The 24,978-nt window shown below is 44.7% G+C and overlaps 1 protein-coding gene across 1 annotated transcript; it reads left to right on the top strand.

Moving 5' to 3' along the window:
- Positions 1–23,813: 23,813 nt before the first annotated feature.
- On the top strand, positions 23,814–24,338 carry LOC147964122 (uncharacterized). The gene has a single exon (XM_087529843.1). The coding sequence runs from the start codon at positions 23,814–23,816 to the stop codon at positions 24,336–24,338; it is 525 nt and encodes a 174-aa protein (XP_087385969.1).
- The last annotated feature ends 640 nt before the right edge of the window (positions 24,339–24,978 follow it).

The following is a 24,978-nucleotide window of genomic DNA, read 5'->3' on the forward strand; positions in this document are numbered from 1 at the left end:
GGAAAAGGGGTGCTTCGGATCGGGAGTAACCACTTTTGAAAGGGCAGAGGGGAAATAAAGTAAAGTCTAAGCGACATATGGCATGAAAAGGAAATCCAATTTCGGTAAGACTTGATCTATCATCTGATTCTGGTTTTTATCAATGGGGGGGCTTTTCATAGTTATCATTGTGATAGCTGCTTTAGTAGTAGATCCCTCCTTGATCGTGACAGATCAGGTTAGGCAAGCACTACTTGAAGTGATTCCGTCACTTTTACAATATGTTTTGATATATGGTGCCACGCTGATTGAAGAAATGGTACCGGCCCTCTGGGGGCAGGAGCGATGTGCAACCGTGGGCACAGGGGGGCTTGAAACTCCTTTGCGTTTGGAGGATGACACCTCCAAGGCAGGGGTCCTGGTCTCATTCATGAATAGAAATGACTTTGACCTTAACGAACAACCACCCGAGCATGAGCAGCTCGAGCAGGAACAGCCGTGCATAGAGCAACAGCCTCGTCCATCAGTAGATTTCCACTCTACTCTGATCGAAGCAAATCCATTCCACCAACAACTTGAGGGCGCGCTCTTCCGAAGAAGTATGGCTAGAACCCTAGCTGGAATCCGAGAAAAACATCCAGCTCCGCCAACAGCTGACGATCCCGACAGTAATGCTAAGGACGGCGTTCTGGGTATGCTCCAATTAAATACCAGTTTGAATGGGGCATTACTATTTTATTTAGGATCGCAAAAGCCTTTTCCCGATGGTGTCTTTTCGGATCCTGGGAATGTGCCAGGCTATCAAGATCGAATAGAGCAAATCATGCATAGTAATGCAAAGAATATCAATTGCTTGGAGGATTTGATAGAACTAAAACTTCGTTTGGAGTCGCAGGACTCCAGACAGATAAATGCTATTCTGGAAACATGGAAGGATCGGTATGCTACCGAAAACAGGACTAAAACATTTTAGAGGAATGAATGGTAGCCATCATCATCATTCTCTTTTTCGTTAGAAAAATAAAGGGCTTCATTTGAAGAGTTAGTTGGTCGGCCTACCGGCCCGCAGATGTAGATAAAGAGATAGAGGTTGCCTCTCTTCAGGAACTGCGAAACCAAAGGGACGCTTGGAAAGAAGGGAACGCATGACTCTTATCTGGTTCGAATCCAGTTCGTCCCCGAAAAAAAGACTACACCAAACTACACTAACTATGAGTTTATGAAAGCAAGAACTACTAATTGTAAAAATTACAATCAAAATCCCCCCTGGTAGAAAACCAGCTATCGTTTCATATATGCGCTAGGAGATAGTATCCTATCCCCCTCAATCTCAGGAGTCGCTTTCTCTATGCTCGACTTACGAGCTCTGTGTTTATTATTTCTCGGGTGGGATGAAGGTCGAAATGTCTAGTTTGAATTGCTTATGCTTATATAGTTTGAATCGTCTAGCTTCATACCAAGGTTGTTCTACAAAAGAACCAAGTAAGAAAGTAAGCCCGTTCAATTGAAATAGCTTCCTCGCTTCGCAGTTCGATACCCACTGAAACTATGGATACGATAGACTCGGGAGGGGTAAAGGGTTACTTTATTTAGGTTGCTAAGTCTTTCTTGTTGATTCCGGAAATAGAGAGGACCTTCTTAATCCTTCGTGCTCCACACCCGCCTCACTAGACCTATCCATTCGAGCTCTCTCCTCTAATCCCAACTCGACATGGCTGGACGACGACGCCTGTTCACTTATAACGAAATCACATGTTAAGCCCGATTAATTCATCTACAATTTCTGGATTTGTCGGTTTTGCAAGGCAGAACTAGGGCCCTTCCATTAAGGTCATATTATAGTTTCGATAGGAGAGATGCAGAACAGATAGGAATGCAAGAATACTCTGTAAATTGTTTATTAATTGGTTTAGTCTGTGGAAGAGAAGTATCGATCTAGAGGATTGCCCCCCCCCCCCCCAGATTGACCTAGTTTTCCTTGACTTGCTTTGGAAAGAAAAGACCTAGTACTTGTTTACCTTGACCATGGCTACTTTCCCGCTGCCTTTCCTTCTATACTTTTCCTATGTGCTATCCGAGGCATCCTAGTCAAGCTGCCTATCCCTACGAAAAAGCAAGCCTACTTACTGCGTGTTTTCCTCTATTGGCAAATACGCATATACTGACCTACTCACGTGCATATCTTGCATAAAGCCTTCCCCTAAAAAAACAAACTAGACCGTATCTTCCTAGTCCTTGTTACCAGACCTACTCGAATTTACTCGACTATTTAGAAAAGGCTACTACTTGAATGCATACTTTTACTATTATTTAAAGAAAAAACAAAAACTATTTATGAGTTTATGCCCCACCAATAGAGCAAAAGAACGCTCAAATGAGGAACTATAATATGAAAGTGCAAAATCTCCTACCGAACAAAGAAAGCACTATATCTCATTTTAAAAATCTGGTAAAAATTCTTCAACCTAACTCAACACAACTATATTTCGACTGTATATGTATGTTTGTAACGTGCCACAAAACCATCTTAAGATTAGATAGTTATCAATCAGCAAACGCATTGACCACATGCAAAAAATCAAGACGGATCTCCTTCCTTTTATTCGGTGCTTTCCTTTTATAAGTCACTGCTATTCTTCTTGACCCTTCTTACTTTTGCTAGATTTTGCATTCCCCTCATTACTATTCGGCTCAGTATTATCTTCACCTTTGGAATTGCTTCCACCAGAAGTAGACGACAAGTACCGTAGATGTCATAATTTTGTATATAGCAAATTCAGGTAGTAAGTAATGGAACTGTAGCATGCAAAGGGACTGTACCATGGAAATTGAGAAGAAATCTCCATCAAGTTTTTCCATTTTATGCCATATGAATAAGAGATTCCTTTTAGTTAGAAAGCTCGCGTAGAAGTTTGCTATCAAAGACCTCGGTATTCTTTTCATCCGCGGTTTCCCACTTCTCTGTCTCTGGGTGAATGCCTCTACCAGAGGTTATGCGCCAGCTTGGGAAAGCCTTAAGTTATATCTTAATCTGTCTTGCAAGGTAGATTGGATCATGTCCGCGATAGAAGTTGCGGAGGAAAGAAACGACGATTTCAGTATAGGAAGAGAAAGGGATTGTGCTTTCGACCATGGCGAGATAGGATAGACTTGGGATTCTTTCTTGGCCCTTGATTGCCAACACTCTAGGGCCGAATTAATTAATGAAACTAATAGGAAGGATTAGGATGATGAACTGGATCAATTCTTTCTTTCGCTGACTGACCAAGGTAATTAATTCCTTCCATTGGCCAGGCGGGTAAGCAAGGAGACGACGTTCTCATTAAAAAAAATGAAATATGCCATTCCGAATTCAAAAACAACTCCTTAAACTCCATCATTTACCGACATCCTCACTACAAAAAAAGACACATCCGTAACATTTTGGGTCGAACGAAATTTTTTCCTGTCATACATATGACACTTCTATGACGATAATTGTGACAAAACCCGGTATCATCATAGATGTGGTGGGCTCCTACTTCTATGACAAAAAATCATGACAGAAAATGGGCTTTTCGTCCTGGGCGGGCCGGAGACGTAGTTCCATGACACTCTTTGGGCCGTCCATGACGGAAAAAAACGTGGTAGAAGCGAGGGCGAGGAAAATTTCGGGGAGTTCCCGGTTACGGTGGGAGGTCGGGGGCCGAGCGATGTGCGTTTCTCTCATACACGTACGCGCGTGTGTGCGAGGCGTTGGGCTCTAACTAAACCCGAGCGATTGCATTGCAGGCTACGCGTTACTGAACCGGAGCGATCGATCGATGGCTGTTAACTGAACCCGATCGAGCAATTCCTTCGCTACTGCTGCTAACTGAAGCCGATCGATTGGATGAACAGTGAGCGTTGCGGGGGGGTGGATGAACAGTGAGCGGTGGCATTGCCTCTGGATGAACAGGACCCCATGGTGTGGTGGAGGGCTGGATGATCAGTAGACGGTGGAGGGGTGCCCGTGGAGGGGTGGTTGAACAGGACCCCGTGGTGTGGAGGGCTGGATGAACAGTAGACGGTGGAGGGGTGCCCGTGGAGGGGTGGTTGAACAGTAGCCGGTGGAGTAGCGCGTGGTATAGGCTGGATGAACAGGAGCCCGTGGAGGCTGGACGAGGTCGACGGTAGCCCGTGGAGGCTAGAGGAGGTCGACGGTGGAGACGAACAGTATCCCGTGGAGTCCCGTTTTGCGGTACGCCACACCTCTCTCGATGAACAGGACCCCCGTTTCGACCGTAGGAGGTCCGTTTCGTCCGTTTTGCGGTACGCCACACCCCTCGCGATCAACACGACCCCCGTTTTGACCGTAGGAGGTCCGTTTCGTCCGTTTTGCGGTACGCCACACCCCTCCCGATCAACAGGACCCCCATTTCGACCGTAGGAGGTCCGTTTCCTCCGTTTTGCGGTACGCCAGACCCCTCCCGATCAACAGGACCCCGTTCTGAATGTAGGAGGTAAGTTTCCTCCGTTGTGCGGTACGCCAGGCCTCATTTCCATCGTCTGTTCCGTCCAAGCCCTCCCGATGAACACAACCACGCATTCCGTTCCGACCCAGCCGGTTGGCTCCCATGCGTTCCGTTGCCTCCCGATGAACACGACGCATTCCGTTGCCTCCCCATGAACACAGACGTTGTTTCTCCGTTCTGACCCAGCCATGTACACGAGCTCTGGCCGTACGTATGCGCGAGTAGGCGTTCGAGACCCTGCCCGTATGTACACATATGTGGCCGTATTTTCTTTCTTGCACCCTGGCCGCTGTACGTACATGTACATGCTACATGCGCGCCTCTACTACGACACATACGCGCCTCTACTACGACACGTGCGCGCCTCTACATCCACTAGTATATATGTACGTACACGTTCGCGACCAGAATGACAACGCTACATATGCTTCGACCAGGTGGGTCCCGACTGTCAGGCACTTTGTTGCGTGCGAAGATGTAGCTGGTGGGTCCCAGCAGTCAGGGGGCGAATCGTTTTTTTTGCCCGGACGCACTTCCTTGCATGCAAAGGTGTAGCTGGTGGGTCCCAGCAGTCAGGGGGGAAATATTTTTTTCGCGAAATATGGTGGCCCGTCCAGTGGGTCCCCACTGTCAGGTGGAGGAATAATTATTTTGCGCGTAATAAGGAGGCACTTCCTTACTGCGGCCGTGGACCCAGCTGTCAGCGTCTCCATGCACAGTACTCTTCCGATGTAAGTCGGTCGTTGACCACATTAACCACGCCGCGCCAAGAGCACCACGGCGGTGGATGACGGCGAGGCCTAGGAAGGGGACGACACGGAGGCAGGGAAGACTCGGCAGTTGTTTCCCACGCGGAGGGGAGTACGATTGTACGAGGGTTTACTGGTTCGTCTGCTGTCGCCGGAGAATAACATCAGGTGTGGGTGAGTAGAGGGATGTCTAGGCCAGCGATGGGAGTATGGTGGGGCGGTGAGGCCTGCGCGGCAGCAGAGCCGGCCGCAAGGAGGAGGGAGCAGGCAGTCCCGCCGGCGCTTGTTTGAGCGGCTGGAGCAGGAAGAGCAGAGATTGAAGAAACACGATGGCCGTTGGATGGACATCCAACAGCCAGTGCTTGTGCGTCAACCTTTTTTTAGGAAAGCCTCAAATCTGTGGAAAACAGCATACAGCCCATTTGCCATTATTTCTAATAATTTACAGCCCTTTGCTAATTCTTAAGGTTTTTTTGGAGCCCATATTCTTTTTGTTAGCATTACAGCCCATATTGTGGCCACTGTTAAAAAATTATACGAAATTTTGCATATTTCGGTGCGGTCCGAACTGTTTTTAATCCTGAAATTTCGACTCAAATTCAAACTGATTTCAAAAATAAATGTATATCAATATAAAATCCAACAAATTCTCCATGCATAAAAATTAATGTAATTTAAAATCTTGAAATGAAAAAAAAGATATTTGAAACTAATTGCCGGTTTGATGTGTTTTAAAAATGTACAGCCCATTTCTCATTACTGATGGGCCATTTTCTCGGCCAGCCGAATGAAAGTTATCCTCGTCTTGAAAGATTTGCAGCCCAACAGGCCTGACAAAGCGACTTACTTGGCAAATCAAAAAAACTGGGTTGTGGCCATGGACCCAGCTGTCAGCCTCTCCACGTACGGTACTCTTCTGATGGAAGTCGTTCCTTGACCACGTTGACCACGCCGCGCGGAGAGCACCACGGCGGTGGACGACGGCGAGGCCTAGAAAGGGGACGACGCGGAGCCGGGGAAGACGCGGCAGTGGAAGCCCGCGCGGAGAGGAGTACGAGGGTTCACTGGTTCGGCTGCGGTGTGAGGCTGCCGTCGCCGCAGGGCCTGGCCAGCGGTGGGAATAGTAGGGGCGGTGAGGCCTCTGCAGCAGCACAGCCGGCCACGGGAGGCAGGAGCATGCAGCACGACCGGCGCTGCTTTGGGCGGCTGGAGCAAGAAGACCAGAGGTTGAAGAAGCACTAAGGCCGTTGGATGGACACCGTACGGTCACTGGAGCTAGAATCGTTCATATTGACTAAGTTGACAAAGCCCTTCGTCCCCATCAACTTAGTAGGCCCACAAGTCTGCCTCCCACCAAGGTGGGTCCCAGCTAGCCGGGGGAGTATTCATTTTTTTGTGTGTAATAAGGAGGCACTTCCAATGGGTCCGAGCTGACAGCGGGGGGAACGTTTTTTTCGTGAAATATGTGGCCCGTCCAGTGGGTCCCAGCAGTCAGGGGGAAACGATTTTTTTCGCAAAATACTGGTGTCTCGTCCGATGGGTCCCCGCTGTCAGGTGGAGGAATAATTATTTTCCGTGTAATAAGGAGGCACTTCCTTGTGCCTGCTGTGGACCCAGTTGTCATCCTCTCCACGTACAGTACTCTTCCAATGGAAGTCGGTCGTTGACCACATTGACCACGCCGCGCCGAGAGCACCACGACGGTGGACGATGGCAAGGCCTAGGAAGGGGACGACGCGGAGCTGGGCAAGAAGCGCAATGGATGCCCACGTGGAGAGGAGTACGAGTGTTCACTGGTTCGGCTGCGGTGTGAGGCTGCCATCGCCGCAGAATAACAGGGGGTGTGGGTGAGTGGAGGGATGCCTGGCCAGTGGTGGGAGTAGTATGGGGGCGGTGAGGCCTCCGCGCTAGCACAACCTGCCACGGGAGGCAGGAGTAGGCGGCATGACCGGCGCTGCTTTGGGCGGCTGGAGCAAGAAGACCAGAGGTTGAAGAAGCACTATGGCCGTTGGATGGACATCATACGGTCACTGGAGTATTGACTAAGTTGACAAAGCCCTCCGTCCCCGTCAACTTAGTAGGCCCACAAGTCAGCCCAACAATATGGTGGGTCCCAGCTAGCAGGGGGGTATTCATTTTTTGGGCGTAATAAGGAGGCACTTCCTTGCGTGCGAAGATATAGCTGGTGGGTCTGACCTGTCAGCGGGGGAACGTTTTTTTCACGAAATACAGAGGCCCTTCCTATGGGTCCTAGCTATCAGGTGGAGGAATCATTATTTTGCACGTAATAAGGAGGCATTTCCTTGTGTGCGGCCATGGACCCAGCTGTCAGCCTCTCCATGTACAGTCCACTTCCGATGGATGTCGTTCATTGACCACGTTGACCAGGCCGCGCCGAGAGCACCAGGGCGGTGGACGACGGCGAGGCCTAGGAAGGGAACGACACAGAGCCAGGGAATACTCGGCAGTTGTTTCCCACGTGGAGGAGTACGAGGGTTTACTGGTTCGTCTGCCGTCGCCGGAGAATAACAGCATGTGTGGGTGAGTAGAGGGATGGCTAGGCCAGCGATGGGAGTACGGTGGGGCCGTGAGGCCTGCGCGGCAGCATAGCCGGCCGCGGGAGGAGGGAGCAGGCAGTCCCGCCAGTGCTTGTTTGAGCGGCTGGAGCATGAAGAGCAGAAGTTGAAGAAGCACGACAGCCGTTGGATGGACATCCAACAGTCACTGCTCTCATGTGTTGACTAAGTTGACAGGGCGTTGCGTGTGCGTCAACCTTAATTTTATGAAAGCATACACGTCAACCTGTAGTAAGCGCATAAGTCAGCCTCAAATCTAAGGAAAACAGCATACAGCCCATCTGCCATTATTTCTAATAATGTACAGCCCATTTGCTAATTCTTAAGAATTTTTTTGGAGCCCATCTTCTTTTTGTTAGCATTACACCCCATATTGTGGCCACGGTTAAAAAGTATACGAAATTTTGCATATTTCGGTGCGGTCAACTGTTTTTATTCCAGAAATATCGATTCACATTCAAACTATTTTGAAAAATAATTTATATAAATATAAAATCCAAATAATTGTCCACGCATAAAAATCGATGGAATTTAAGATCTTCTAATGAAAAAAAATTGAAACTAATTCCCGGTTTGATGTGTTTTAAAAATGTACATCCCATTTCTGGGCAAACCGAATGAAACTCTCCCCGTCTTGAAAGATTTGCAGCCCAGCAGGGCCGATAAAGCAAGTAGGCCTTATTTGGGTATTTCTTAAAAAAATAGAACTGGGCTAGCCATTTTCAGCAAGAAAAAAACACAACTGGGCTCATGATGTGGTAAACATAAATAAAACCCTGGCTAGACGGGCCACAGCCCCGCACAGCCCAGTTGTTACCCTGATCTGTCGCTAAAACTAGTATAAATAACAACTACTTGTTCCTCAAAAAAACTGCGCGACTTGCTGTGTCCCTGGTGTCAGCCGCTCGTAGTGTAATTCTCTCATTTATTGACTATGTTGACAATGGCATGAGCCCCAGGTGTCCAACCATTAGGAGGAACCATATTTTTGGGCTTATACTATAGAGGCACTTGCTTGCGTACTGCCATGACGCTGGTGGGTCCCTACTATCATCCTCTCCACGTACAGTCATCTCCTTGTTCCTCTCGGTTGTTGACGACGTTGACAACGCAAGAGGGCGGTGCACCGCGCACGGCGAGCGAACCAAGGCCGCAAGGCGGAGGACGACGGCAAGGCCTCGGACGGAACAAACAGGAGCCGTTGAAGATGTGTCGGTCCAGTCGTAGGCGGAGGGGAGTACGAGGGTTGACTGGTTCGGGCGCGGGCGCGGGTGCATGTTGGGGCTGACGTCGCCGGAGAATAACAGGACGTGTGGGGGAATAGAGGGAGGGACTGGTCAACGTTGGAGGGTATGTTCACTTTTATTCACAGTTGTCTTAACGTATCATTTCACCTTACATGGTTTAAAAGAGATGAAGGATATTCTTTTGGTCTTGATCTATAATCTAGTTGTTATGTTCACGTGCGCACACAATGATAAAATAGCATGTTTGTTTTATATCTGTTTTCCCATGATATGAATGATGTCATACTATGTTCATCCTACTTTAAACCATGTCTCTTTATCCTTAGATGTCAACGAATGTGAGGAAATAGACAATACAGTAGGCACGCTACATGGACATATGTTTCGAAAGTGATTTTATTATGTAGTTGGCACTACAATACATGCTAATGTATTACGGTAGTTCACCAAAATAAGTTATGTATAAACGTTTAACCTACTTTGTTTGTTTTTGTCTCATTAGTAACTTATCTAGTACACTAATCTACAAGTTCAAACTTTCAGGAAGCTATGGAACAAATGATTGAACAGCCACAACCACCTGAAGGTAACGAGGCTACTACAGGCACAATGTCACCTCTTGTTGCAGTGCGTCAGTATCTCTCCACTAACAGTGCAAAAAGCACCTTCCTGCGTAATTCTGGGTTGGTTGTCAAGGTAACCTCGTCCAAGTCGCCTACTGAACAAAATCTTCCTGCTAGACAGAGTGATATATCTGTGCTCCAGACACAAGTCCAATCCCTAATGGACGTTGTTTCGGAAACAAGAATAGTGGTTGAGAAATTTCGTCAAGATATGAATGGTTTTGAAACCAGACTATCAGACATTCGCTTCGTTGTTCAAGAGTAATGGCGGAAAAAGGTGGAGATCGTGCTACTCCATCAGATTCTACAGCCTGAAACATTAGCACTCGGGTCAAATGATCTGTGCTTCTATACATCTGATGGTGCTTTTATCTGGAAGGACTGTAAACTTTATGCCAACATGCCTTTTGTTGTATGGTTGGAATTTATTTTGTTGTGATACAACATTTATGATGCTGCCTCAGGCTGCAGTAATTACGACGCTATTTTTGTATAGTGTAGGTTTATCTTAGTAATGTATTCGGCCGAAAGCTTCGTAGGAGCCCAACATGCCAACATTCGTCGGGCCCATTCCAATTGGGCTAAAAACGATTACGGACCGAAATTGGCATGTAGCCCACTAAAAATATCTAGGCCTAAATCAGCATAAGCTTTCATATTTTTCTGGTAGGCCTGTGCCCATAGTGGGCCTTTAACAGTCCTAAACATAATTTGGGCCCTCAGTAAAAATAGGTCGTTTACAGGTGTAAATATCTCGAGCCCATAAAAACATGGGCCTTTAATAGACCAAAAGTGAGATTGGACCCTGATTGTGCCAAATAACCCACTGGACTTAGCAGGCCGAAATGGTGGCCCATTTACGATGCGGATCTTTGACAGGCCGAAATTCGGACAGGCCGTAAATGCGCCGACCTAATACACGGGCCTTTAACAGGCCGGAACTTCGGTCGTGCTAGATTATCGTCATTTTTATATGGGCCGTTAATGGGCCCGGTATGACGTTGGGCCACATATGGCCCATGGTTTACGTCCGGCGTTAACAGGCCGAAAATGACAACAGGCCGAAAGTGGCCCAAAGCTATAGTGGGCCTCTAACAGGCCGAATGTCAGACATGGTCGAATATGACCCAAATCCTTCATGGTCGTTTATGGGCCGAAAGTTTTGATGGCCTGTAAATGGGCCCAAATGAAGCCGGACCTTTAACAGGCCAGAAATACACCGGGCCATAATTCGGCCCAATTACTTAGCAGACTGTTAACGGGCCAGAAGTGACCATGGGCTACGTTGATGACAAGTTTAGGATAGGCCGTTGACGGGCCGATTTGACAGAGAATGTTGGGCCTTTAGCTGGGCCGGCCCATTATGGTCTGCAGAATCTTGTGGGCCTTTAGCTGGGCCGGCCCATTGTGGTCCGCAAAATCTTGTGGGCCTTTAGCTGGGCCGACCCATTATGGTCTACAAAATCGTGTGGGCCTTTAGCTGGGCCGGCCCATTATGGTATGCTAAATCTTATGGGCCTTTGGTTGGGCCGGCCCATTTAAACTTTGTGGGCCACTTTTGGGCTGGTCCACGTGTCAACATATCATAGGCCCATCTCGACCGTTGGATGAGTGCCACCTGTGCCAACGCGGAGCTGGCATGTGGATCCGTCAGCCAATGTGAATTTTACACGTGGAAAATCGGCATTGGTCGTGGTCGTTAACGGGTTATCGGATCCAAAATCTGACACGATAGCTTAACGGCGTTCCGTTACGGTGGATGCCACGTGTCGGTTACCCTTGACGAAAGCACTTCTGTGACGCGCGATTTATCGTCATGGAAGTGGACACTTCTGTGATGATAATTTTGGCAATGTCATGGAACACTTCTACGACAGCACAGGTATGACTATCTTGATTCTGTCATAAATTTGTCATGGATGTACATGCATCACAGAAAACGCGACCTACTGTGACAAACATGTATCATCATGGAAGTGTATTTTTTTGTAGTGCCTCTCGGCTATCATACGTCCTCCGCTTATCTCTCTTAGGCGTAGGCATCCCAACACATTCCTCCTTCCGAGTTGCTTGTCTGAACTTGGCTCTTTAGTAAAACGAAGGAGCTGCTAAGCTATTATTAGGTATCAATTTAGGAGCCTTTTGTCATTTCCAACTACATTATTGTGAGCATTCGGAACCCGTTCCTACGCGGTCATCAAATTGACTTGCTTTGGACCCTCGATCGCAACAATGAACTCAGCGTCCCGCTTAACTTACTTTTGGTACTTTTGAATCTTGTCCCATCCCATAGCTTCACAGGTGAATCTACCTATGGATCCATAAAGTTGATCATTACTTTTCAAATTCTTATTTCATGTGTCCGCCATAGCACTTATCTATCTCCTGGTCTGATTCATCTTTGGAATGTAACCGGACATATTACAAGGCGAAAAAACAGTGATTTCATCGATTCCGGATTTCCCAGTGTCTCCCTTTCCCTCTTTCCTTTCACTTTCCTCGCATAACGAAAGCATGATTTACCTGAGCCGAGTATCTTGTTAGAGTAGTAGATTCCATGCTCGAGATGATGTGTGTGACCGGGCAGGAGATTCTTTTACTCCAAAGCCGTCGCGCAGGTTTGTGTGTGACAACTATGTCGGTCAGTTTTTAAAGACGCCCAGAAACTATGTCTACAGATTCCGACAGAGAGTACAAGTGGTGCCATCGGAGGAAGCTGACAACCTCAGAACAAGAATGGAAAAAGGATTGATTGCTCGACAAAGTAGTACCAACAGGATATATTAATCACTAGGTTACGATAATATGTGCTTGTCTCCGAAAAGAAGGATAAAAGGATAGATTAGCAAAGAAGTCACTCCCAACGGCAGATGAAAACGATACCGACACATCTACTAAATCATCTTAACAACCTTGAAGGTACGGGATTTGATACGTCTCCAACGTATCTATAATTTTTGATTGCTCCATGCTATATTATTTACTGTTTTGAATGTTTATGGGCTTTATTATACACTTTTATATCATTTTTTGGGACTAACCTATTAACCCAGAGCCCAGTGCCAGTTTTTGTTTTTACCCTGTTTTAGGGTTTTGAAGAAAAGGAAAACCAAACGGAGTCCAATTGACCTGAAACTTCACGGAACTCATTTTTGGAAGGAAAGAAGCCCAGAAGACTTGGAGTGCACGTCGGGGGATCTGCGAGGAGGTCACAAGGCAGGGGGCGCCCGCCCACCCTGGGCGCGCCCTCCACCCTCGTGAGCCCCTCGTGGCCCCCCTAATGTACTTCTTCTGCCTATATATCTCCATATACCCTAAAAACATCCGGGGGCACAATAGATCGGGAGTTCCGCTGCCAGAAGCCTCCGTAACCACCGAAAATGAATCTAGACCCGTTCCGGCACCCTGTCGGAGGGGGCAATCCTTCTCCGGTGGCCATCTTCATCATCCCGGTGCTCTGCATGACGAGGAGGGAGTAGTTCTCCCTCGGAGCTGAGGGTATGTACCAGTAGCTATGTGTTTGATCTCTCTCTCTCTCTCTCGTGTTCTTGAGGTGATACGATCTTGATGTATCGCGAGCTTTGCTATTATATTTGGATCCTATGATGTTTCTCCCCCCCCCTCTACTCTCTTGTAATGAATTGAGTTTCCCCTTTGAAGTTATCTTATCGGATTGAGTCTTTAAAGATTTGAGAACACTTGATGTATGTCTTGCCGTGCGTATCTGTGGTGACAATGGGATATCACGTGATTCACTTGATGTATGTTTTGGTGATCAACTTGCGGGTTCCGCCCATGAACCTATGCATAGGGGTTGGCACACGTTTTCGTCGTGATTCTCCGGTAGAAACTTTGGGGCACTCTTTGAGGTTCTATGTGTTGGTTGAATAGATGAATCTAAGATTGTGTGATGCATATCGTATAATCATACCCACGGATACTTGAGGTGACATTGGAGTATCTAGGTGACATTAGGGTTTTGGTTGATTTTTGTCTTAAGGTGTTATTCTAGTACAACTCTAGGGCTGTTTGTGACACTTATAGGAATAGCCCAACGAATTGATTGGAAAGAAGAACTTTGAGGTGGTTTCGTACCCTGCCATAATCTCTTCGTTCGTTCTCCGCTATTAGTGACTTTGGAGTGACTCTTTGTTGCATGTTGAGGGATAGTTATGTGATCCAATTATGATATTACTGTTGAGAGGACTTGCACTAGTGAAAGTATGAACCCTAGGCCTTATTTCCTAGCATTGCAATACCGTTTACGCTCACTTTTATCATTATTTACCTTGCTGTTTATATAATTTCAGATTACAAATACTATTATCTATTATCCATATTGCACTTGTATCACCATCTCTTCGCCGAACTAGTGCACCTATACAATTTACCATTGTATTGGGTGTGTTGGGGACACAAGAGACTCTTTGTTATTTGGTTGCAGGGTTGCTTGAGAGAGACCATCTTCATCCTACGCCTCCTACGGATTGATAAACCTTAGGTCATCCACTTGAGGGAAATTTGCTACTGTCCTACAAACCTCTGCACTTGGAGGCCCAACAACGTCTACAAGAAGAAGGTTGTGTAGTAGACATCAAGCTCTTTTCTGGCGCCGTTGCCGGGGAGGTTAGCGCTTGAAGGTATATCTTTAGATCTTGCAATCGACTCTTTTAGTTTCTTGTTTTATCACTAGTTTAGTTTATAAAAGAAAGCTATAAAAATGGAATTGAGTTTGTCTCATACGCTTCACCTTTTTAATATCTTTCGTGAGTATGATGGAAAGGATAATTGTGCTCAAGTGCTAGAAGAAGAAATCTATAAAATGTTTGGCACTAAATATTTGGATGATGAGCATGATTGCAATGTTGTTAGTATGAATTCCTTGAATATCCATGATGCTAATGATATGCAAAGACACAAGCTTGGGGAAGCTATGTTTGATGAAGATGATATTTTTTGTCCCCCAAGTTTTGATGAGCAAATTTATTATGATGAAAGCATGCCTCCTATCTATGATGATTATTGTGATGACATGTATGCTTTAAAGAATAATAATAACAATGAAACTTGTCATCTTGATTTCAATTTTCAATCCCGTGATAGTTACTCTGTTGAGTTTGCTCCCACTACTATTAATGAGAAGAATTTTGCTTATGTGGAGAGTAGTAAATTTTATATGCTTGTAGATCATGAAAAGAATGCTTTAGGTGCTGGTTATATTGTTGAATTCATTCATGATGCTACTGAAAATTATTATGAGGGAGGAACATATGCTTGTAGGAATTGCAATAATATCAAGTTTCCTCTCTATGTGCTTAAAGTTTTGAAGTTATGCTTGTTTTACCCTCCTATGCTAGTTGATTATTGTTCCCACAAGTTGTTTGATCACAAAATCCCTATGCATAGGAAGTGGGTTAGACTTAAATGTGCTAGTCATATTCTTCATGATGCTCTCTTTATATTTCAATTCTTATCTTTTATGTGAGCATCGTTGAAATCATCATGCCTAGCTAGGGGCATTAAACGATAGCGCTTGTTGGGAGGCAACCCAATTTTATTTTTGTTCCTGTTTAGTAATAAATAATTAATATAGCCTCTGTTTAGATGTGGTTTTATGCTTTTAATTAGTGTTTGTGCCAATTAGAACCTTTGGGAAGACTTGGGGAGAGTCTTGTTGATCATGCTGTAAAAAACAGAAACTTTAGTGCTCACGAGAATTGCTGCCATTTTTATTTGGAGAGTGCTATTTAGTTGATTCTTTTTGAAGATGATTAATAGATAAATTCCTCAGGTCCAGAAATTTATTTTATAATTTTTGGGATCCCAGAAGTATACGTTTGATCCAGATTACTACAGACTGTTCTGTTTTTGACAGATTCTGTCTTCTATGTGTTGTTTGCTTATTTTGATGAATCTATGAGTAGTATCGGAGGGTATGAACCATAGATAAGTTGGAATAAAGTAGGTTTAACACCAATATAAATAAAGAATGAGTTCATTAAAGTACCTTGAAGTGGTGATTTATTTTCTTATACTAACGGAGCTCACGAGTTTTCTACTTGAAGTTTTGTGTTGTGAAGTTTGCAAGTTTTGGGTAAGGATTCGATGGACTATAGAATAAGGAGTGGCAAGAGCCTAAGCTTGGGGATGCCCAAGGCACCCCAAGGTAATATTCAAGGATAGCCAAGAGCCTAATCTTGGGGATGCCCCGGAAGGCATCCCCTCTTTCGTCTTCGTTCATCGGTAACTTTACTTGGAGCTATATTTTTATTCACCACATGATATGTGTTTTTCTTGGAGCATCAATTTATTTTGTTAATATTTGCTTTCTGTTATATAAAACAATGTTTTGCATATTTTATTTCAATAAAAGTGGCATTGATAGCCTTTACTAAGCCTATTTTAGAAGTCCACATGTTGCTGTTTGAAAACAGAAAGTTTACCGCTGTTGCAATAATTCCCTAGAAAAGTCAGAATGTGATAAAATGTTGAAACCTTTTGCATATTAAGCTCTGATAAATTTATTACAGTGGGAATTTTATTTCATAATTTTTGGAGCTAGGGAAGTATGGATGTTGCAGCATTCTTTACAGACTATCCTGTTTAGGCAGATTGCTGTTATGTTTGCATTGTTTGCATATGTTTGCTTCTTTAATGATTCTAGTTGAGGATAGGACTATTAAATATGCAGAGGCATTTAGTATGAAATGTTGAATAATAATTTTAGTGATTTGCTACAGTAGAGTATGATAAGGTTTTTGCAATGGTTTATACTAACTTATCTCATGAGTCCTTGTTGAGTTTTGTGTGGATGAAGCTTTTGAGATTTAGGGAGACCGTGATATGAGAGGAATTAAGGAGACACAAAAGCTCAAGATTGGGGATTACCAAGGCATACCAAGATAATATTTCAAGAAGTCTCAAGCATCTAAGCTTGGGGATGCCCCGGTTGGCATCCCACCTTTCTTCTTCAACAACTATCGGTTAGTTTCGGTTGATCCTAAGTTTTTGCTTCTTCACATGATGTTTGCCATTCTTAGAATGTCATTTTATTTTGCTTTGCTTGCTGTTTGAATAGAATACCAAGATCTGAAATTATTAAATGTTAGAGAGTCTTCACATAGTTTCATAATTATTCGACTACTCATTGATCTTCACTTATATCTTTCGGAGTAGTTTGTCATTGCTCTAGTGCTTCACTCATATCCTTTTAGAGCACGGTGGTGGTTTTATTTTGAAGAAATAGATGAACTCTCATGCTTCACTTAAATTATTTTGGGAGTCTTAAATAGCATGGTAATTTGCTTAAAATCCTAATATGCTAGGTATTCAAGAATAATAAAATTCTCTTAGTTGAATACTAAGAGAAGTTTGATACTTGATGATTGTTTTGAGATATGAGGATGGTAATATTAGAGTCGTTCTAGTTGAGTAGTTGTGAATTTGAGAAATACTTGTGTTGAAGTTTGTGATTCCCGTAGCATGCACGTATGGTGAACCGTTCTGTGATGAAGTCGGAGCATGATTTATTTATTGATTGCCTTCCTTATGAGTGGCGGTCGGGGACGAGCGATGGTCTTCTCCTACCAATCTATCCCCCTAGGAGCATGCGTGTAGTACTTTGTTTCGATAACTAATAGATTTTTGCAATAAGTATGTGAGTTCTTTATGACTAATGTTGAGTCCATGGATTATACGCACTCTCACCCTTCCACCATTGCTAGCCTCTCTAGTACCGGGCAACTTTCGCCGGTACCATAAACCCACCATATACCTTCCTCAAAACAGCCACCATACCTACCTATTATGGCATTTCCATAGCTATTCCGGGATATATTGCCATGCAACTTTCCATCGTTCCGTTATTATGACACGCTTCATCATTGTCATATTGCTTTGCATGATCATGTAGTTGACATCGTATTTGTGGCAAGGCCACCGTTCATAATTCTTTCATACATGTCACTCATGAATCATTGCACATCCCGGTACACCGTTGGAGGCATTCATATAGAGTCATATTTTGTTCTAAGTATCGAGTTGTAATTCTTGAGTTGTAAGAAAAATAAAAGTGTGATGATCATCATTATTAGAGCATTGTCCCAGTGAGGAAAGGATGATGGAGACTATGATTCCCCCACAAGTCGGGATGAGACTCCGGACGAAAATAAATAAATAAAAGAGGCCAAAGAAGCCCCCCAAAAAAGAGGCCATAAAAAAAGAGGAGGCCCAAAAAAATAAAAAAATGAGAGAAAAAGAGAGAAGGGGCAATGCTACTATCCTTTTACCACACTTGTGCTTCAAAGTAGCACGATGATCTTCATGATAGAGAGTCTCCTATGTTGTCACTTTCATATACTAGTGGGAATCTTTCATTATAGAACTTGGCTTGTATATTCCAATGATGGGCTTCCTCAAAATGCCCTAGGTCTTCGTGAGCAAGCAAGTTGGATGCACACCCACTTAGTTTCTTTTTGAGCTTTCATACATTTATAGCTCTAGTGCATCTGTTGCATGGCAATCCCTACTCACTCACATTGATATCTATTGATGGGCATCTCCATAGCCCGTTGATACGCCTAGTTCATGTGAGACTATCTTCTCCCTTTTTGTCTTCTCCACAACCACCACTCTATTCCACCTATAGTGCTATATCCATGGCTCACGCTCATGTATTGCGTGAAGATTGAAAAGATTTGAGAACATCGAAAGTATGAAACAATTGCTTGGCTTGTCATCGGGGTTGTGCATGATTTAAATATTTTGTGTGGTGAAGATAGAGCATAACTAGACTATATGATTTTGTAGGGATAACTTTCTTTGGCCATGTTATTTTGAGAAGACATGATTGCTTAGTTAGTACGCTTGAATTATTATTGTTTTTATGTCAATATGAACTTTTGTCTTGAATCTTTCGGATCTGAATATTCATACCACAATTAAGAAGAATTGCATTGAAATTATGCCAACTAGCATTCCACATCAAAAATTCTTTCTTTTATCATTTACCTACTCGAGGACGAGCAGGAATTAAGCTTGGGGATGCTGATACGTCTCCAACGTATCTATAATTTTTGATTGCTCCATGCTATATTATTTACTTTTTTGAATGTTTATGGGCTTTATTATACACTTTTATATCATTTTTGGGACTAACCTATTAACCCAGAGCCCAGTGCCAGTTTCTGTTTTTACCCTGTTTTAGGGTTTCGAAGAAAAGGAAAACCAAACGGAGTCCAATTGACCTGAAACTTCACGGAACTCATTTTTGGAAGAAAGAAGCCCAGAAGACTTGGAGTGCATGTCGGGGGATCTGCGAGGAGGTCACGAGGCAGGGGGGCGCGCCCACCCCCCTGGGCGCGCCCTCCACCCTCGTGAGCCCCTCGTGGCCCCCCTGACGTACTTCTTCCACCTATATATCTCCATATACCCTAAAAACATCCGGGGGCACAATAGATCGGTAGTTCCGCCGCCAGAAGCCTCCGTAGCCACCGAAAACCAATCTAGACCCGTTCCGGCACCCTGCTGGAGGGGGCAATCCTTCTCCGGTGGCCATCTTCATCATCCTCGTGCTCTCCATGACGAGGAGGGAGTAGTTCTCCCTCGGGGCTGAGGGTATGTACCAGTAGCTATGTGTTTGATCTCTCTCTCTCTCGTGTTCTTGAGGTGATACGATCTTGATGTATCGCGAGCTTTCCTATTATATTTGGATCCTATGATGTCCCCCCCCCCTCTACTCTCTTGTAATGAATTGAGTTTTCCCTTTGAAGTTATCTTATCGGATTGAGTCTTTAAAGATTTGAGAACACTTGATATATGTCTTGTCGTGCGTATCTTTGGTGACAATGCGATATCACGTGATTCACTTGATGTATGTTTTGGTGATCAACTTGCGGGTTCCGCCCATGAACCTATGCATAGGGGTTGGCACACGTTTTCGTCGTGATTCTCCGGTAGAAACTTTGGGGCACTCTTTGAGGTTCTATGTGTTGTTTGAATAGATGAATCTGAGATTGTGTGATGCATATCGTATAATCATACCCACGGATACTTGAGGTGACATTGGAGTATCTAGGTGACATTAGGGTTTTGGTTGATTTGTGTCTTAAGGTGTTATTCTAGTACGAACTCTAGGGCTGTTTGTGACACTTATAGGAATAGCCCAACGGATTGATTGGAAAGAATAACTTTGAGGTGGTTTCGTACCCTACCATAATCTCTTCGTTCGTTCTCCGCTATTAGTGACTTTGGAGTGACTCTTTGTTGCATGTTGAGGGATAGTTGTGATCCAATTATGATATTATTGTTGAGAGGACTTGCACTAGTGAAAGTATGAACCCTAGGCCTTGTTTCCTAGCATTGCAATACCGTTTACACTCACTTTTATCATTAGTTACCTTGCTGTTTTTATAATTTCAGATTACAAATACTATTATCTATTATCCATATTGCACTTGTATCACCATCTCTTCGCCGAACTAGTGCACCTATACAATTTACCATTGTATTGGGTGTGTTGGGGACACAAGAGATTCTTTGTTATTTGGTTGCAGGGTTGCTTGAGAGAGACCATCTTCATCCTACGCCTCCTACCGACTGATAAACCTTAGGTCATCCACTTGAGAGAAATTTGCTACTGTCCTACAAACCTCTGCACTTGGAGGCCCAACAACGTCTACAAGAAGAAGGTTGTGTAGTAGACATCAGGATTATATAATAAACTCATTTAGTTGATAGATCATTATTGGATTCTTTTTATTGTGACCAAGATCCATGAAATAGCTCTCTTTATACTATGTTATAACTAGCGGATACTTCCCATTCTTATGTCTTCTTTCCGTATTACGACTCATGTGCTTAGATAAAATACGACGTTTGAGTTTGGACATAGCCAATTGCTACTTACGGTGCTAGGTCTTTTCAAGCAATGGAAGGCAGACTTGAATGCCAATCAGACATGGCCAGAAGCTTAGATAATATCACTAGTTTCTCTTGTTTATCACTTAATAAATAGTCTTATTTATCCCAAGGAGCGAGGAGAGAAGATGACAGGTTGGGTAGAGAAAGGTGGGTCATTGTCCCAACGTAGTAGTATTTTTTTTTGTTTTCAGCTGATCTATATCAAAATAATAGAATAAATAAAGGCAAAGGATTTGGTTCAGTCGTCAAGTACAGATTTCCTTTACCCAGAGTTGGGAACTCTGAATAGTTGTTTGAATACCGACTGCCTTCCTCGCGCTTCAATTCCTCTTATCCAATCCAACTTCCCCTGGGAGCCAAGCATAAAAGCAAGTCCTCTAGTTATGGATGCAGTACTCACCTCACTAAACTTAGGAAGAACTAATTCAAGTAGAATTACAAATAGCGTGAAGTGGCTGGAAAAGGGATCGAGCCTAGCTCGAAAACAGCTGCTCCTTCCCTCTTTCTTGCTTGCTTCACTCGGTATTCAGTGAAAGATTAGGCTTGGTAATTACAGTTACCAATGGTAAGGATTGGCACGTGAACTTTCCTTTTTATCGAGCTCGAAAAAGCAATGGGTGGGTTGGCTGTGAAAGGAGAGTAGAGTGTTTTAGTTTAGTAAGAAAAGTACTGGGTGAGGCTCCTCACATCCATAACATATTATCTGTACTCTTTTTCAAGCATGCCTCTTTTTAATGACTCTCTTTTTCAACTTAATTGTGGCATTTCATTCTGTTATCGACTAATGGTTGACACTGGAGAAGCATTGAAGGCTCCGTCCATAGATTCCAAAGCCCTCTTTGCTATTATCAGAATATTCTGACTCCCTTGTTGTCTTATTGATCTGACCAACCACAATAACAACATTGCCATTCGGGTTTACGCGAGTCGGAGTATTAAATAAATGGAATATTCCAGCAGGAGCAACCGAACCATCTTCTCGTTGTCCTTCCATTCTTCTGACCAATAAAATAGCTCTTGGTCATAAGAATCCAGCCGGAGTTCGAAATCGGAGATAAGAATTGAATCGATTTCAGGCACTTCCCTCAAGCCGAAACTGGAACAGGAAACTTGTAACTTCTAGCCGAGAAGGATACGAGAGGTTTGTCTTGCTTTGTCTTATAGTGATTGTGTGCCAGGGGTCAGCGAAGAGACGGGACGCTATTGTCCCGGACTACTTGGACTAGTCTACTAGGACTCGGGGGAAGAGACTTGTTTGTGATAGGACGAGAGATCAAGTACAGTGTTCGGTTCAAACTAGGCAACCTCTTCGTTATAAGACCGAGAATAGTATATGCCCCTTCTCACCACTAGCTAGGGCCACCAGCATTAGGAAAGTAAGGAAGAGTCGTATGGCTAAGGAATTCAGGGCTAATAGAGCTCTTGGGAAGAAGTCAGTATCCATCTTTCTTTCATTGATATCACAATAACAAGCGAGGAAAGGACAGTCTTTCAAGAGAAGATAGGTCTGTTTTTCATTAAGGAATTGCGGCGAGTATTGCTTGTTTCCCATATCCGATAAACAACTAGCATTAACTACAAGGAGTAATCAACACTACTAGCAACCCACAGGTACTAATCCGAGGTTTTGGGACCAAGATCGAATACAAGAGATGAACTAGGGTTTGAGAGGAGATGGTGCTGGTGAAGATGTCGGTGGAGATTGACCCTCTCTCAATGAGAGGATCGATGGTGATGACGATGGCGACGATTTCCCCCTCCCGGAGGGAAGTTTCCCTGGCAGAACAGCTCCGCCGGAGCCCTAGATTGGTTCTACCCAGGTTCCGCCTTGAGACGGCGGTGCTTCATCCCGAAAGCTTCTTCTTGAGTTTTTTTTTCTCAGGGTAAAAGACTCCATATAGCCAAAGATAGGCACCGAAGGCCTGCCATGGGGCCCACAAGGTCGGGGGCGCGCCCTCCACCCGTGTGGCTGGCTGGTGCCCCCCTTTGGTACTTTCTTCGCCCAATGTTTTTTTATTTATTCCAAAAACGTGCTCCGTGAAGTTTCGGGACTTTTGGAGTTGTGCAGAATAGGTCTATAATATTTACTCCTTTTCCAGCCCAGAATTCCAGCTGCCGGCATTCTCCCTCTTCATGTAAACCTTGTAAAATAAGAGAGAATAGGCATAAGTATTGTGATATAATGTGTAATAACAGCCCATAATGCAATAAATATCAAAATAAAAGCATGATGCAAAATGGACATATCAGCTATGTAAACCATCTTTCCTAGTTAAACCATCTTTCTTAGTGATACATATATTTATTGTTTATAAGTATTGAAATTGTTATGTGCAAAAAATTGAAGACAATACAACTTAGGTGCAAAAAATATACTAGGATCAGGACCTACCGCCAGGCTTCATCGCGGTAGGTTTGCACACCCTACGACCATAGCCTCTGGCGGTAAGGGGCCTCCCCCCACGCGCCTGCCTCCCGTGACCAAAATTGCCACCCAAACAGCAGTAGGATTGCACACCCTACCGCTAGCCTTCATGGCGGTAGGCTTGCACACCCTAACGCCATAGCCTCCGGTGGTAAGGGGCCTCCCCCCACGCGCCTGCCTCCTGTGACCAAAAATACCACCCAAACAGCGGTAGGGTTGCACACCCTACCGCCACGCGTCATGGCGGTAGGGTAGCAAACCGCACCGCCATTCCCTCTGGCGGTAGGACAAAACAAATATATATGTTCCACCGGCCGCCCACCCCACCCCCTTATCCCCCACTCAGCCGCCCGAAGAACAACTTCTTCTTCCTCTCGCCCCCTCTCTCATCTCCTCCACCTCCCCCTCGGATCTTCGTCATTTCTTCACCAATTTTGCAGATCGATATGGCTTCGAAAAGAGAAAAGTAAGCTCCTCCGATCCCTCCAATCACTCCCCCTTTTGAACTAGATATAAAAAAATTGTAACTTAGGAACCCTAATTGATATGATGAACCTTGGTGATTGCATCTTGATATATTTTTTTTGACCACATGATGAACCCTAATTCATGTTCATGTTTAAAAAAAATCTTCATATGCTTATTGAAATAGTAAATCATATTTCCTAGGTTTAGACTTTTTAGAGGTGATGAACCTTTGTGTGATGCATCCATATGTTTAGGTACGAAACCGTGGAGCAAGCATCGCCCACTCCATCACCGCCCGCTCCTCCCACTCCTCTCCAGCACATCCCGTCACAGATGCCGCTCCCGTACGTGTACGAGGCCTTCCCCGAGCTGCTGCAGCCGATAGGATCTATCTCAGACGAGGTCCTAGAGGCGACGAGGGCAATGCGGTGGCACGAGAGGGCAGTGCGGATCCTCAACGATGTAAAGTGTTGGTCGCTGAGCATGAAGGAGTGGAAGAAAGTGAAGGTAGAGATGGAGGCAGATGCAAGTATCTCCCGTGTCCGCCGGGAAGGGTGCATTGAAAATGCCAAGAAGTACGCCGACTGGGAGCTGCACAATTTGGGCCAGAGAATCTACTTCGAGAGCAATGCGGAGGAGAGAGCCAGGATGCCGCCCCCAAGTGCATCAGCGTTCGAGATCATCAACTGGGGAAGGGCTGAGGCGAAAACTCCAGCGGGCAAGTCAAGGTGGGAGTGCTTGAACGGTCGGATGCCGACCAGCGTTCCGCCTCCGCCTGAACCAGTGGATCCACTACCATTTCTGTCTCCACGGCCAGGGACATACGAGGAGCTCCGAAGATGTCTGCCCGCTCTCTAAACTTGTCTAAAGATCTTCCTATTAGTTTGTCTTGTGCCTTTCAATTATGTTCTCAATGAATAATGAAACTATGTGCCTCTTGTAATGCCTTGTGCCTTTCAATTATATTCTCAATGAATATGAAACTATGTTCTCAATTGTTCTTGTCAATATGAGTATTCTTCCATGTGAAAAAATAGCACAGTTTCTTCAACAACAACAACTTCAAAATACAAACTGTGCAAAAAATGCAGTATGATGGGACCCTACTGCCAGCATCCCTGGCGATAGGTCTGTACACCCTACCGCCGTTATCTCCGGTGGTAGGTTGTCTGCCAGGTCAGCTCCTAGCCGTTTGTGTGAAGGCCTCTGTCGTTTCCCTACCGTCAAAGGTCCTGGCGGTAGGCTATGCAAGCCTACCGTCATAGGGTGCAGCGATAGCAAAAGGGTCAAATGTCATATATTTTTCAAACAAGGGCCAGATCCCGAATTTAGACCACAAAAGAGTCAAATCACGAAATTTAGCCACCATTGTCAGATCTGATTGTATGAACTCCTTCTTGATCCCGACCACTGCGAGGTCCACCGCCGTCGTCTCGTGCTCCATTTGCAAGATCCAGTGCTTCAGTGATGCCATTCTTTATGTTGTAAAATTCATGTA

This window comes from Triticum urartu, chromosome 6A (genome assembly GCF_056163025.1).
Source record: "Triticum urartu cultivar PI428250 chromosome 6A, HENAU_Tu73, whole genome shotgun sequence".
In the NCBI taxonomy this organism is placed as follows: domain Eukaryota; kingdom Viridiplantae; phylum Streptophyta; class Magnoliopsida; order Poales; family Poaceae; genus Triticum; species Triticum urartu.

What these genes read in the sequence shown, in the direction of transcription:
- LOC147964122 (XM_087529843.1), top strand. Translation starts at nt 23,814, where the DNA reads ATGCCGCTCCCGTACGTGTACGAGGCCTTCCCCGAGCTGCTGCAGCCG.